General features: G+C 41.8%; 1 protein-coding gene across 1 annotated transcript in view; it reads left to right on the top strand.

Moving 5' to 3' along the window:
* The window catches only part of LOC310770974 (uncharacterized protein), a gene marked incomplete at its 3' end in the record, with an annotated part of 36,848 nt that overhangs the window by 16,419 nt on the left and 3,308 nt on the right, over nt 1-17,121 (top strand). Inside the window, exon 7 of the mRNA XM_083631870.1 lies at nt 6,889-9,767. Within this exon, the coding sequence (XP_083487996.1) occupies nt 6,889-9,767 (2,879 nt within the window). The remainder of the gene's footprint in view (nt 1-6,888; nt 9,768-17,121) is intronic.

Raw genomic sequence — 17,121 nt, 5'->3', positions numbered from 1 at the left:
ACATATATATATATATATATATTTTGTCATTTGTGTCATAACGAATAATATTTACATGTCTGATGTCAATACAGTTCAAAATAAAAGAATTGAGAGCGAGTTCTGCCTGAGATTGTGTCCTTTACAAAAATGCAATTTTCTGCAATTTCTCTTCTCAGAGAGACCTTTTTGGTGAAAACAGGGTGTATATAAATGGCTATAAGTAGAGTACAGAACATGCTAAAAGCCAGGGGCGGTTCTAGGCCGTTTTTGGGTGGGCTTTAGCCCACCCAAAAATAGTCTCAGCCCACCCAAAAAAAATAGAGGCAAAAAAAACTTTTTTTTTTTTTTTTTTTTTTTTTTTTTTAATCCCTCTCCAAATCCATGGTGGTCATTAGTAGCAGTTTCTGACTACACTCAATGCGCTGTGTGCATGTTTCCCCCCCCCCCCCTCTATGTTCTTAGGGTGGGCTGAGACAAAAATTTAGGGGGGTTCAGCCCACCCGAAAAGTTTCTAGAACCGCGGCTGCGCAGGCGCTCCCTCCTCCATCTATCTGCCTAATCCCACATCACTTCACACAGGTCACACACAGTACAGCAGCGAAGTGGTCCTCCACAGTCCACACAATCGTTCTCCCCACTCATGATCAATGAAACTGAGGTGAGCATTGAACAGTCAGAGTCGTTAGTAGTTACTTAATTAGCGCATATTGATATGCAAATTAGCACGTAACGTTGTCGTAGGCTAAACAAAAGAACTTGTCGCTGTGCCTGCCAGACAAACAGGTGGACTGGAGGAAGGTAGGTAGGCTACCATGGCACCAGCCAGCCATGTCATGCTAGCTCGCAGTAAGCGGGTGTAAATGGATGTGATGTTTTTTGAGAAACATATGGGCATAAGTGACAAACATTTTCAAACGGGTCCCTTGTTATCTGAATGAAATTAAGCCCTTCAGAATCGCAAGTGGCTGCTTTACACAGCCTGTCTGATGTGATGATGACGATAGCTTAACATGCGTGCATGGCATCACTTATGTCTTGCTGTGATGTTAGTTCAGTATCTCAATAAAAGTTCTTACAGGCTTGTTATTTCCCTCTAAGGCAGGGATGTCAGAGATACGGCCCGCGGGCCGGATCCGGCCCACGGGCAGGTTTCATCCGGCCCGCGAGATGTTTTGGAATATTAAAAAATATATATATATATATTATTATTATTATTAAATTCGCACCCCATTATCATGAACTACGTGTGGCTAATAAGCAAGCTAAGAGTTCATTCATAAGTTAATTAACCTGCACTACAAGGAAGTATGTCAGTAGGTCATCAGGTGTAAACAAAGCCGCCATGATGCCACGCTGGAATTGAATCGCGCATTCAGCTACCTACCAAAAAACAAAAGAATCAACAAGATCAGGCGCGGACTGCATAATCGGGCACGTCGGGCAAATGCCCGGTGGCCTGGCCTGGCCTGGCCTGGCCTGCAAAAAAAAAAAAAAATTGTGCCCGCAGTCAGGCCACTCACTGAACAGCAAGCCAGGCGCCGCCTACTGGTTTACTAGTGGTTTTATTACTTTATTCAGGATTAAAGTGGGTGCATCTCATTGTAAAATTGGACTTGGCCCAAATTGGGCTTCAAACGGCCCAAATTGGGCTTCAAACGGCCCAAATCTGGCTTTAAACGACCCAAATTGGGCTTCAAACGGCCCACATCTGGCTTCAAACGGCCCAAATTGAGCTTTAAACGGCCCAAATTTTTCTGACGCCGGTACGCGCGTCGGCCCGTATCGGCCTGGCCTGCTTGGTATCTAATGCCCGGCCTGAATTATGATCCCAGTCCGCCCCTGAACAAGATGCTGTCGAAAAAGAGAAAGGTTGACACGGAATGCAGGCAGTTTCAAGAGAAATGGAAAGAGCAGTATTTCTTTTGTGAAGTAAATGGGTACAGTAAATGAGTCGAATTGATTTTAGTTAAAAAAAAATCCGGCCCCCATGAGGTCTCAGTTGAACAAATCCGGCCCTCTACCTAATATGAGTCTGACACCCCTGCTCTAAGGGACTGCAAGGCAGATATTTAAACAGCCTTGTTTGTGTACAGTACCAGTGGCATGGGAGTAATAAAAAGGGATTAAGGACCAGGACCCCTGGTGGTCAGTAAGATGGGCTGGTTGAGCCAATGTTAAAATGATCTTTATTTATTATTTATTTTTGCTTTAAAACTATTTTTTAATTTTCTGCTTAAAGTTCATGAAAAAAGTGGCATTCTTGTTTTTTCACACAATAATTTCATAATACCATTTGTAATGCCACCGTTGTAGTGCTGTTGTTCAAAATTAAAGTACATTTTCTCAGATTTATTGGTGTCTTTCTAGTCACACAATTTAATAGTCAGTGTTTACCATACACTGATCTATTTGTGGTGGTACACCCTACATAGATTTTGACCCCCACAAATACTGCCACATATTAATTTCAACTAGTTGACTGCAAACTCCTGCTTTAGTGCTTACAGTATATTATTATCTTGTCGGAATATTATTCCAGCCAATAAGTTAGGAAGTTCCCTTTTGATTTAATTTTACTTTTGTTTTGCCTACAAAGCAAAATGTTACTTTACTTGAAACTCCCCTGAAGTGATTTTGGTATTATTTATGCAAGCATAATTCTACCATATAGTAACCTGTATGCAGAATATATATAGTATATATAGGGAAACAATTATTTTTTCATTGCTGTAAAACCACAGAACGGTAAAGAAGATATTGATGTGTGTAGTTCTTCATAGATCTAGTCTCTTCATTTTGATCTCAAAGTGCGCCAGTTTGATCCATTTTTACTTGAAACTGTACAAAATTTTCTTCCGGGGGGGCATGCCCCCGGACCCCCCTACGGGTTCAGTGGTCCATGACCTTTGGGTGGGCTGAGCCCACCCAAAGCTCTGATGCTAAAACCGCCCCTGCTAAAAGCTCACTTTTTTTTCTGGTGAACCCAGAGACGTACATCTTAATTTTGAGGTATTGCAAATCACTTTGGTGCTAATAGATAATTTACTGTGGGTCTTGAAAGATGACCAACAATTATGAAAATCTTTGGCCTGTGCTAAATATTGGCAGTCCTAAACTGGCCATGAATGAGTTAAATGATCAAGAGATATGACCCGATATTGTACCCATATGTGTAGGCCTGAAAATGAATTATTTCTAAACTTTCACTGAATAGAATCTATTCCCCTATAATTGTATATTATATAAATGCACTTGTTTTAAGGGGGAAAATTCATTTAGAGGGTTTTAGCATAACAGACGCTGCATGTCACTTTGAAAATAACAATGCTCCATTCTATAACAAGGAGTGTGGGTATGAAACAGACTTATTTCCCAACTTTTAACAAATATAATCTATTCCTCTATAGCTGTAGTTTATTTAAATGCATCTACTTTAAGTGGGGAAATTCATTTATAGGGTTTTTAGCATAACAGACACTGCATGTCACTTTGAAAATAACAATGCTCCATTCTATAACAAGGAGTGTGGGTATGAAAGCAGATTTATTTCTGATATGTCAACTGTACAACATTTGTTTACAATTATTCAATCTTCATACACCTTTATCTTTGTTAGAGAAATTAATTTAAACCGCTTTACAATGGAAATGCCTCCACCATGTGATCGCACGTACTTTACAAATCAAGGTGTGTGACTAATGAAATGATTTATTTACTCCCTTTTACCATATGGGAAATATTCTTATATAATTATAGATCATTTATATCCATTTTCTCTGAATAGAATAATTTGCCTTAAGTCCTTTTCTATGGAAAAACCCACTTCCTATGAATACCGGCTATGATTCTAATTATATATCCAATAATAAACTTCCTCGTCCTAGGTAATTTATTGAAAAATATTTGTTTCCTATTTTAAATTAGCTTTTTCCCCTTATATCATATATTTCCTGTTTTACGACAAAACGGCTTCGCCAACCATAGTACGCTCACCTCCCCTAAATCACGTCGAACTTCCTCCCGACCCAGCCGCTAACCAACAGGAACATAATATCATTTAACAGTTAAAAACCCAGAAATCAGCCCGAAACCCATCTAAACGTAATCTGTGTTAACCACAGATGATCTCCTTATACGGACTACATCCTACACCTGGGTTAAAAAGGTTTCCTACCCGTTTGATTCAAACTGGGTCTCGGTCAGGGTTCGCTCTCGCTCCGTGGCTGGTTTAAGCTGGCTGGTTGGTCCGTGGGTTGGTTCGTGGTTCGATCGGAAATAGCATCTGCACGCAAGGGGACGTGAAGACCCCAACTGATGATTTCTCCCTTCTTTTATAACACCTTTCCGCCAAATCATTTCCCCTTAGCCAATATCCTACCTCGCCACTACTTCCTCATTTCCCCCCGAATCGTTTCCAAACAGGACACTGAACTTCCTCAATATATCCACCTTGCGACTCCTGTGACTTTCCATAGACACATTTCCACATATCTCCAGACAACCACTGTATTTCTCAAGCATGCACCTGTTCTACTTCCTCTTTTACCCCTCTTATATAAAACACATTGATGACTTTGCATTACCTTGTGTCTGAATGTGCCCTCTAAATGCTCAGTCATGTTACCACAAATCACAACAGATATAATTGATTACTGATTATTGATCATTGACACCTCACATAGCCTACCATCTTACCCTTGGTCATAAGCCCATCTATAATTCCAGATACACGCACGTGAATGTTACATCCTACACGTGAGTGTTCCTCTTTGGTTCTGCGGCATCCCATGCGCCGGATGCGTGCACATTGCCACACACAGCATGGTTACCCCACAGGCCCTGTGTGCCCTGCGTGTGTGAGACTCATAATGTTTTAATTCTACTGTACTTGTACTGTAACCTTAGTTTCATACGTATCCACCAGACACATTTAGAACACCTCGATTACCACTTGTACTCTATTAAACACATAAACAAAACCTGATCATAAACCTTATAATTACTGAATTATAACATCATAATGCAATAACCTCTAACTTCTTCTTTTCTTCATGCCATTCGGCTACTGCTCTCTGAGCAACACAAAGCCATGGTGTCCCAGATGACATCACTCCTCCGCTGAATGTGCATGTTGGCTTGTAGGATATATGACCCAAAGTCACTGTGGGGTTCGAGGGGATGTGGGCGCACCGTACCCATTTCGACAATATATATGTAAGGGATAATGTATATTGAGGCGGTGATTACGGGGGAAATAATGACCGACAGGTGGATTGAGCCCGACGCGTAGCGGAGGGCTTAATCGTTCACCTGAAGGTCATTATTTCCCAGTAATCACCGCCTCAATATACATTATCCCGCTTAGAACACGGCCTACAACTAAATCATTCAATAATCTGGCAAAAATAATTATTCAAATATATTTTTTAATAGCGTTTTCAACGACAAAGCGGTTTCATTCGTAATTGGCACACAAGACACCACAGCTGCAACTGGTTGGCCTAATTAGTAGTGGCTTGCTGACAAAAGGCTCTTATCAACTGATTAATCCAGGTGTGGCAGAGCAGCGGTCGGTTGTCGAGAAATAATGACCAGTGAATATTGTTGATTGACCAATCAGAATCGAGTATTCAAGAGAGCCGTGTTCTAAATATATATATGGTAGCAACAGGGATTATCAGATTTTGCTTGAGATCCACAATTTTCAAAGCAAGTACTGTGTTTTACTTTACATAGATATTAAATCGAACTAACTTCTCAAGCGTGTATAGCAAAAACCTGTGATTTTGAGATGAATATGACTGATTTATTTTTGAGAAGAACCGTGCCATAGTAAATTGCAATAAAGCACACCCTTTACTACTAATGCTTATACATTATTATGGCTTCCATATATGCAAAATAGGACAAACATAGAAAGATACCTTAGCCTGCCCTATAGCAACCAATTCTATTTTTGATCAAGGATGCCTTTCCATTCTTTATGAGAGTTATGGAGTTGGAATGTGTTTTTGACGTGTCATAAGATTGCTTTGCTGAAATTACCTAACCTATTGTATTATTAGTGGCAGTAAATTATATCAGCTCACCTTTACACCTACTTGACAAGCAAACAGCTCACCCTCAGATGAACGTTTTATTTGTAGAATACATTGATCATGCACAGTGAATTTCTGTTGAACTTTATTCTCTGAATCTTTAACCCACTGGAATGTTAAAGTGGAATATAATCTCTTAAATTTTCAGTTTTGTTCTCTTGGGTGACACCTATGGTGATGAGTAGTAATTGCAGGTGAGATCCAAACAGTTTGTTCGGCCATAGTAACCATCCGTAATGCTAGCAGAGACTGGGGGAAAAAGTAGCTTGTTATCCACCTTCACACAAGAGTTGTTGGTAACCTACAGTAACTTACAGAGTGAATCTATTGTATTAGCTCTGCATTCCCGGTGTCACCACAAGTTCAAGACCAAGTTCATAAATGCTGCAATACTGAAAATTCAAATGCTGTGTTAACTCACTATCAGATAGATAGTGACTTAACAGACATTTATTTACATGAACATATTTGAGATTATCACTTTAATTTACCTAGCATTTCGTACTAAAGATGTTTTTCCACAACACTTGCTAGCTTGTATACCACTGTTTACTAATAGCTAAAATACTTTATGCAATGGCATTTTGCTTCTTCTACACATGAAGAAATGTCATTGTATTCATAACAGTTCATTTTCTTTATTGGTAACTATAGATGTACTTTGAAATTATTCTGTAATGGCTTCTAAAAGTTCCTATGGAACCTATTAATTTTAATATTTAAACTTGACTGTGTACAACAATATGCCATCATAACACAGGGTTATAATTTATTGAATAATTTGACAACTGCTTTCTATGTCAAACAGGCTCTACAGGATTGTGACCATGTATGGGGCATCATTAGCAAAACAGCAGTCAACCAAGATGGTCACACAGTCTCTCCAATCACCAAGCCCTCCATGGTTCAACAAGAGGAGCTGCTGCGCAGAATCTACTCAGAGTCTGACCTTGCCAATGTCCAGTACATAGAGGCCCACGGCACTGGAACCCCAACTGGAGACCCAACAGAGGCAGGGAGCATCTCAAACGTCATTGCTAAAGCCAAACCTCCAGGATCAGAGACACTCAGGATCGGCTCTGTGAAGGGCAACATTGGACACACAGAATCTGCAGCTGGAGTGGCAGGACTCATTAAGGTACTGTTAATGATGAAGCATGAAACTATTGTTCCCTCAGTTTTCTACTCTGAAGACAGTGCCAGTGTAGATGCCAAAGCCCTAAATATAAAAGTTCCTACTGAAGCAGAAAAGTGGCGAGCCTCTGGTGAAAGAATAGCTGGAGTGAACAACTTTGGCTTTGGGGGAACAAATGCACATGCTATTGTCAAGCAACACAAACAGTCATACCTTCTGCAAGACAATAATGGGAAACAAAGGAAGTATTTTGTCATGTCAGCAAATTCTCCAAAATCTCTCACTTTGATGATGGAAGACACCATTAAACAGCTAGATACAGAAGACATGGTTGATCTGGATTCTCTGGTGTACACATCAGCTTGCAGGAGGAGCCATCTCAAACACAAATACAGAAAGGCCATCATTATTTCATCTGCAGTTGATCTTAAAGATCAGTTAAAATCTGCCCTAAGCAAAAACGTTGCCCCCTCTTACTCAGATCCAAGGTTAGTGTTTGTTTTCTGTGGAAATGGTGTCACTTACCATGGCATGTGTAAACAGCTACTGAAACAAGAGACTGTGTTCAGAGATAAGATCAAAGAGATTGGAGAACTTTTCCAAAGGTTGTGTGAACTGAGCATCTTGGACAGACTTGAGAGTGAGATTGAGAGTAGTGACTTCACAAAAGCAGATGTTGTCCAGCCCCTCTTGTTTGCCATTCAGGTTGGCATTGCCACCCTTCTCAAGCATTGGGGTGTCAAGCCTGATGCAATACTTGGACACTCTGTTGGAGAGGTTGCAGCTGCTCACTGTTCTGGCCTGTTGTCTCTTGAGGATGCAGTAAAAGTCATCTATATCCGCAGTACTCTCCAGAGCAAGGTCACAGGAGGGAAGATGCTCGTGATCAGCAACATGGCTGTATCGGAGGTTGTTAATCTTCTCCCTCATTACTCTGATAGGGTTTGCATTGCTGCTTTCAACAGCCCCCAGTCCTGCACCCTTTCAGGTGATGCAGATGCAATAAAAAGCCTCCATGATGAGCTAAGCACCTCAGACAAGAGTGAGAATCTTTTCCTCCGTGTATTAGATGTCCCTGCTGCTTATCATAGCCACATGATGGACCCAATTCTGTCTGAAATAGAAGAGAGCATTGGCTCCTTACGGGTGAATGAACTAGAGACAGAGTTGTTCTCTACGGTGACAGGCAAGGAGGCAGAGCAGCCTGATTATTGCACAGGAAAATACTGGGCCAGAAATGTTCGTGAGCCAGTCTCTTTTGAGCAGGCAGTGAGATCAGCAACTAAAGGGAAGAAGAATGTAGTCTTTGTGGAGATCGGCCCAAGAAGGGCCCTCCAAAGGAACATCATGGAATCTCTGGGAAATAACACCCTGGTTCTTGCCTCGGTGCAGCCAGACAAAGATGATGAAACGGCAATGAGCGTTGTGTCGAAGCTGTTCGAACTAGGGGTTCAGGTAGATTGGAACCACTTCTACAGAGGATATGAGACAATGCCATTGCCTTTCCCGAGATACCAGTTTGATTGCTCTCAGAGAGATATTATCATTGGTGCAGGACAGAACAGCATAGCAGGTAATCACCCTGTGCTGTCTCAATTTGGCAATGAAAGCAATGTTTTCAGCTGTGATCTGTTGTCTGACTCTTCATCCTACCTGAGAGAGCATACACACAATGGTATACCCATCCTCCCTGGAGCCTTCTATGCCGAGTTGGGTTTAGCCACATTCATGGCTAGCGCCAAACCAAAGGTGCCCCTCAATTCACTTCAGCTCAGTGTCAATTTTCAGAGTCCATTTGTCTTAACTCAGAATGCACCAGAAATGAAAGTGCAACTACAGCAAGCGGGGAATGAAACTAGTTTCACAGTATTCTCCTCATCCGCAGTCTATGCATCAGGCACAGTTTCCAAGCGAGAGAATTTGATTGGGGAGCAAAGTCTTTCGTTAAGCTCCATCTACAAAAGATGCACATCTGTTGTGAGCTCTGAAGACCTCTATGGATATCTTTCTCAAGGTGGATTTCAGTATGGGGAAGTTTTCCAAAATAAGGGGGATGTGCACCATGGGGAAGAACTGATGGAGGCTTTTTCAGTAGTCAAAGTTCCAGAAGAATTACGGCCTCAATTGCATGACTACTGCATCCATCCTGTTGTGCTTGATCTCTTCATGCAGCGTCTCCCAATTCCAACAGAAAATACATTTGCTGGCAGGCAAGCGTTTCCTACTAAAATAGGAAGCTTGACAGTGTTTGAACCCTTGCAAGATGAGATGATTATCTATCTGCGAGCAATTCATGTGGGTCCTGATCACTTTGAGGTATGTGGCTGCTTCACAGATAAAGAAGGCAGAGTGTTGGTTGAAGTTAAGCATGTGGTAATCAAGTACGTTGGTAGTCGTTCTCACGTAGTTGAGGAATACTTCTACCATAATGACTTCAATGTTGTCTCTGAAGACACCACATCCACTCCTTCACCTCCTCCTAAGGCCTTGGTCTTCTGTGACTGTTTAGGGATATCTAAAGCCATGCAACCACACCTGGACTCAAGATCTAGGTACATTTCCTTGACACATGCAAAAGATATCTTGAGCGATGGATTCCCTGCTCTCTTGGCAAACATCAATATCACAGATCTCGAGAAAAACTTTGATGAGGTCTTGTTTGTGTGGGGTAAAGAAGAACTCAGTTCACTGGCAGCTGATATTGTCCTGCAGAAATTGGTGGAGTACTGTGAGATTTTCCGACAGATAGTCCTTGAACTGAAGGCGATTAGATTTCCGAACTCCATCAGAACAATAACCTACCGTTCGTCTGAAGTCACAGTAGACCACATAAGTCCAGGTTTTGCCCTCTCTGGCATGACAAGATCATTTGCTGCAGAGATACCAGATCTTTCATTTCAGCTGATTGACATAAATTCTGTCTCTGCTAAGGACATTGCAGCTCTGGCTCAGGTCTTGAGACTATATCCTTGCAGTAAGTACCCAGAATTGGTGGTGAAAGATGGGTTGGTTTTGAATCCTTCTATTGTCCGAACCCCTGTTGAAATCACTGACATTTCAGAGGGCAGTGTCTGCTCTACATTGTCTGAGCCCTACATCCTCCTGACAGCTGATGCACATGCAATGAATCAAGTGTGTGCCACTCATTTGAATGATGAACACCAGGCACTCAGTGAGAAATCAGTTGAAATTCAGCTCAGTAAGATATGTGTTCATTCATCTGATTATTTCCCTGTCAGTGCTTCACATTTGAAATTTGGCCAGACACTCTACTGGAACAAATACTCATCTCAGAATCACAAGCTACTTGCTCTTGATTTCAGTGGCACTATTACAGCAGCTGGAAAGAATGTAAAAAAATTGAAAGTTGGAGACCACGTTGTTTCGTGTTACCCTGTTGTTGCAGCCAACAAGATCACAGTTCCAGAGGATGTGTGCTACAGTATCAAACGGTTCCAATTCCTAAAAACACCCTGTGTTTCATACTTTGTGCTGGCATGGGAGATCCTGCATCGAGCTTTGCCCAGAGCCAAACAACGTCTAGGAATCATATCCTCGGTTCCTGACTCTGCTCTGATGAAAGTCTTGGCCCTCACATCTCACAAATCAGGATGGCATGTCATTACTGGCACACAGTCCAATAGCTCGTTTGTAGATGTTAATCAAGTGGATGCATTTGTTATCCTGCCCCCATTTGATGAATGTCTGATCGCTAAGATTTGCAGCTTTCCTGATGTTCGAAATGTTGTCATCATCTGTGAATTTCAGTCTCAGTGTTGGCTTGCTCAAGATGCTTTCCAAAGTGTGAAGGAAAGTGTTCACATACAGACCATTCACATGTCAACCATCTTCCAGAAGGGGTCCCTGAGTGCACGGAGGCCACACATTCATCACTGGCTCATGGACAGGAAATTTGCCCTTGAGAGCTTTACCTTTCAGAGTGTGACATCAGAAAGCATCAACGCCCTTCCTTCAGGGAAATCAGAATCATACTTCAACTCAAAGAAACTGCCTGTTTTGGCACTGGAAAAAGATGTCAACGGTAAAGATGTCCAAGGTAAACTATCTGACATTCCATTGCTGCCAACAAAAAAGGTGCTTTTCCAAAAGAGAGCTGTGTACATTGTGGCAGGTGGTCTCTCTGGGTTGGGCTTTGAAACAGTCAAGTTCATTTCTCAAAAAGGGGGAGGAAACATTGTCATACTCTCTAGGAGCAGACCCACACCGGACATGCAACAAGAGATACACAATGTGGAGAAACGGTATGGCTCATGCATCACGTGCATGGAGTGTGATGTATCTGTCTCTGAGAATGTGCACAAGGTTATCTGTGTCATTGGCCAGAAATTCCCTGCTTGTCCGATCAGAGGAGTGTTTCACAGTGCAGTTGTCTTGCATGACGGGCTGATTGAGACCCTTGATAGATCTCTCTATGAGAAAGTTCTCAAACCCAAAGTAAACGGTGTTCTGAATCTGCACCACGCAACACAGCAATGTCACTTAGATTACTTTGTGTGTTACTCCTCCATCTCTGCTTTTCTGGGAAATGCATCACAAACAAACTATGCAGCAGCCAATTCATTCCTTGATGCATTCTGTCAGTATAGACGCAGACTTGGGCTCCCTGGTCAGTCTATCAACTGGGGAGCTCTGAATGTTGGTCTCCTCTTGAACAAGGAGCATTTGCAAAAGTTTCTGGAGGCAAAGGGGATGGTGGTGTTGAATGTGGCTGAGATTTCTCAAAGTTTGGAGCAATGCCTTGTGCTCAACAGACCCCAACAGGTTGTTTGCAGGTTTCACTTCAAAAACATCCATTACAACATCCTCTCTCAAAATGATGCCTTGACCAGGCGCATGCGCCCACTGGTAGAGGAGACTCTCCGAAAATCCAATGATGATTCAGTATTTAAACAAGCAGACTCCGTCCCGCCTAAAGAGTATGTCAAATCACTAGTCAGTGAGACCATTGGTACTGACAAAAGTGAGCTGAACGATGAATCGCCTCTTTCATCCTTAGGCATTGACTCAATGCAGGCTATGACTCTGCAGAATACGATATTTAAAGAGAGAGGTGTGAATGTGCCTTTGGTTAAACTGTTGGACCCCAATGCCACAATATCAACACTGGTAGCAATCCTAAGTGAAGGAGCAGAAGATGGAAATTTCACTGATAACCAAGAATCGTTTCTGACTAAAGACATTGACTGAGTTTCCCAACAAAGAAGCTTCTTAAGAGTTAAGAAGCTTCTTAAGGAGTTAAGAAGGCTCCAAAGAAGTGTTTCCCAAACGCCTTCTTAACAGAAGAGAGGGGGGAAAAAAAAAGCTCTTAAGAAGCATCTTAACTGGAGCTGTCCACCATCTCGATGTGAGAGGTCCTCTGCGGCCCACTAGATGGCACTCTGAGCCCACCAGTGGGCCACGACCCAGTGGTTGAGAAACACTGTTGTAGAATAACCTAATCGTGGTCATGTTAAACAAGAACTTCTTCTATTAAACATTATTTATTTCAGACATGGACTGCAGTTCATATTGCTTTATATACACAGCATACAACAAAATTGCGAGAAACACTACAAAAATTAAGCGACCTCGGGTTCTGTGAAAGGTGCTATATAAATCCACGAGATTCTTATTATAAAAGGAATCCATTCTGATTAGAGGAATATAGCCTACGGTAAAACATTTAAAACACAAGTAACCATACATACAGGGGAGATTTTCAAGTGTTCCCCAATTTTAAACACTAAAGGGTGCATGAAAGAAAGGAAAAAGGGAAAAACACAAGAGGAACAGTGGACACAAGTATCTCCTTTTGCCTGACGCGGCTGGATCTGCCAGTGTTTCGTCATTAAGAAGGTGTTAAGAATGCCCCAGACCCTTCTTACAAAACCTTCTTAACGAAAGGTCATTTTAGCGCTAAGACGCTTTTGGGAAACGCAGCCTTCTTAACGGAAGATAGTTTTAGTCTAAGAAGCAATCGGGAAACGCGTTGGCTTCGTTGGCTTCTTACGGGAGCCTTAAGAAGGGTCAAAGAAGCTTCTTAGCGCTAAGAAGCTTTTGGGAAACGCATGCCTTCGTAACGAAAGATCATCTTAAGAAGCAATTGGGAAATGCGTTTGCTTCTTAAGGGGGCCTTAAGAAGGGTTAAAGAAGCTTCTTAGCGCTAAGAAGCTTTTGGGAAACCCAGCCATTGTTGCTGCTTCAACAAGATTATAAAACTGTCAAATGCACATATGCAGATTTAATGCATTGCCAGTTTAACCATTATCATAACATGATAATGCAAGACTAATTGAGGATCAGAGAATTCAATGACAGGTTTGCAAAGGTTGTTACAATAGCACAGCATGCCTGTATTTTGCATGCTACTACAGTATTAACATGTATGCAAATTGGACAATTATTTTTCCTGGGGGGCCACATGAGAAACCCAGATTTTTACCAGGGGCATTATTTTGATCACTACTTTAAAGCAGCTACGAGCAACTTTTTCGATTGTTATTAAACAGTATAAATTTAATATCAATGCATCACATCTTACCTCTAATAGTCGACGAGACCAACGCAGAGTAGTCTCGCTTGAACCCCGAGTGAATCGGCCAGTGTTACTCTGTCTGTAGCCAGGGCAGATCAGGAAGTGAAATGAAACGGTTTGCAGCAGCCACTTCGGCCATAACCACAAAATAACTTCCAAAAAAACCTGTTAGAATATAACGAGAGATGTTCCCGAGAGTATGCGTGGCATTCACATTGTTTATGTTATGTTGCTAGGCAGCGCAAACGGCGTAGGCAGGCAGCTGCGTTTCACTTCCGCGTTTCACTTCCGGGTTACCCGGTCCGGTCTCTTTAGAGAGCCCCCTGTTGACGCGAGTTTAGACCGACATAGACTTAATAATCACCTAAGGGAGCAATCTCAGATACACACGGCTTTGGTCTCAGCTACTATTATAGGTAAGATGTGATGCATCAATATTGTAATTATACTGTTTAATAACAATCGAAAAAGTTGCTCGTAGCTGCTTTAAATGATAGAAAACATAGTTTTCAGCATTTTTTATACTTTTTAATTTTACTTTGTTCCCGGGCCAGGCAGAACCATCATGAGGGCCGGTTCTGGCCCACGGGCTGTATAATGTCAGGTCTGTGCTATTAACACGTAGCATGTATTTGTTTTTGTTTGTTGTTTTTAATATTTTTAAGCGTTTGGTATGGTTATGGTTTTGGTTTTGTTTTATTTTAGTGCATTTTACCTTGTTTTAATCCATGTTATTTTTCCCAATTTTGTATAGTCATGTGCATTATACAATTTTGAATGGATTTTGTAGTAGCAAAATGTTGCCATTGGTTTCAAATCAGCCTCACATTGACTACACCTGTATTACATGGTACAGTAGCGCCCCCAAGGGGATAAAAACGTAACTTCAAACTGCTCAAAATAAAGTAGTCAGGCTGGTATTGAATGACTCATGTTGGCCCTTAAGGGGGTCTAACTCCCAGGGAAGGGGGTTATTACAATATTAGTAGCAATGTTGTAAATTGTTGTTAATTATGTTTATGGTGTGTTTATGTTGATATTGTCTGCTAAGACCAAGGACCACAATGGAAATAAGTCTGATTACTTTTTTGTGTTTTATGTAACATGTAACATGTATTTTTAATAATTGCCAATCATTGCCAATCATTTTACTCACCTGTTTACTGTACCTGTTTATAATGAAAATGTTCAACATTACAATATACCATAACTGATGTTTCTAAATGATAAGTGGGCATACCGTAATTAATCTGATGTATATAAATAACTGATAGGATTTAGTGCCTTTCTAGAAACTCAAAGCGCTTCACATATCAGGGGAGGGAGGGAGAGGGAACTCAACTCATCCACCACCATAAATGATTTTATAATGGGCAATCATTATGTAAAAGTATACAATTATGTTGCTAATATTTCATAAATTTGAATATTAAAGCTCCTGTCTGTTTTTGTTTGTTTGTTTTTAGTACCAGATGGAAGTCAAATTATTAAAAAAAAAAAAAAAAAATCAGCATCAATCTATTTTATTTTATGCCCATGAGCTTCTTTTTCTGGCACGTTTTTGTCATCCCTTATACCACTTTCATACAAACGACCAGGGATGGACCAGGCTTACTTGACTCATGTTCAACCCTTCTTTTGTCAATTCACACCCGGGTCACACTGGAGAGGTGCATAACAATTAGCAAGCTTTTAGCAATAGCATAACGAATACCAACCTGGGTGGTGCCATTCACACTGAAATTAACACTTGTCCAACCCTGGTCCAACCCACCTGTCAAGGTGGGTCGCCAACCCGGGTCGGGCAACCCAGGTTAACCCTTTCATACCTAAAGTCAACCTGGGAATAACCCTGGTTGGACCCTTGTTGTGAAAGGGTTATTACAGATCAAGGTCAATGTCATTACAAGCTCATTGATTTTGATTGATGACTTTATGACAGTGTTGGAACACAACATCTGAAACATTGTTCCAGCATCTACCATAATTGTTCAACTGGGGTCATGTATGATTACAGAGGCTTTGGCACATGGCTGACATTAGTATTTTAGTTTAGACCATAAGGTGATCACACAATTTGTGGGCATTGTTCTCCTGGAAGACATTGCCACCACCAGGAAAACCAATATTTACAGTCTATGGGAAAAGCATGCAAAATGGACTAAGGACAAATAATTACTACCATTATATTAGAATATTTTAGTCTAGCTCACATGATTTCTCTCTCTCTCTCTGTGAGGAAGCTTGTGGGCTTGCCTCGTGAAGTGTGCTGGATCGTAGATGAGGGCTCACGGGCCGTGGTCGATCAGAACCACAGAGATGTCGGTCCTCGGACGCGGTTGAAGGAATACCACTCGTGACCTGGCTGGTTGTAAGGCAGTCGGTCACCAGGGCCTGGCTGGTTGTAAGACAGCCAGGGTTCAGCTCGGGTTCGGATCTTGTCGTGGTTAGGGTAGACATTATGAAGTAGAATAGAGAGTAAGTAAGAATACCGGATACAGCGTCACAGAACACCTGCTATATATGCCATGTCTGACATCGCCGATGACCTCACAGGTGAACTCTATGCTATGACATCATCGGTGACCCCGTAAAGTCCCGTCTGCCATCACAGTCAGCCTAGACTGCCTGACGTCGCCGATGACCTCACAGGTGAACTCTGACGTCATCATTGATGATGTCATCATCATTACGTCGTTGGCGCGCCGGCTCGTGGGCATCGACTGCCCTAAGAACAGGCCTGACGGTGGGCCATTATGGACCCTTTTCTACACTCTCTCTCTCTCTCTCTCTCCCTCTCTCCCTCTCTCCCTCCCTCTCTCTGTCACTGACAATTGTGGCTCTGATAACATTACAGCTCAGATGCTTACCTAGTCACCCCCTTATCTCTCTTCCTGGCCTGACCCTTTATAAACAGCTAATTGAAATGGAATTCTTAATTTGCTATGAAAATCAAGCAAACTTCTGATTTGCAATACAACACTAAAGTTAACTCAGCAATGCAATGTAGCAGATGTTATTTGCAGTGGACCGTGGAGGTACTGCAGGTGGGCCGCGAGTGGTCTGCCAACATTCCCGATTTTCGCGGGCAATCAAATGGCTGTAGCAGGGTCATCTGATAACAGGAGATCCTGTTATCAGAAGAAACTAAGACCTAAGCCAGGCATCCATTGGTATCAAGCATAATATGCTAGCTTGTCAGCAAGGGGGCTAAATAACACTACAGACATAGGTTACATTTTGGTGAGGGAAAATGATTTCAAAGGGGTCCCTTGACCTCTCAGCTCAATTTAATTGAATGAAAATTGGTTCAATGGGTACCCACCACCAGTGTCCCCTTTACAGATAAGGTAGCATTTTTCACAGCCTAT

This window comes from Poromitra crassiceps (genome assembly GCF_964638095.1).
Source record: "Poromitra crassiceps genome assembly, chromosome: 2".
NCBI lineage: Eukaryota > Metazoa > Chordata > Actinopteri > Beryciformes > Melamphaidae > Poromitra > Poromitra crassiceps.
This window is presented reverse-complemented; position numbering and strand designations above follow the sequence as displayed.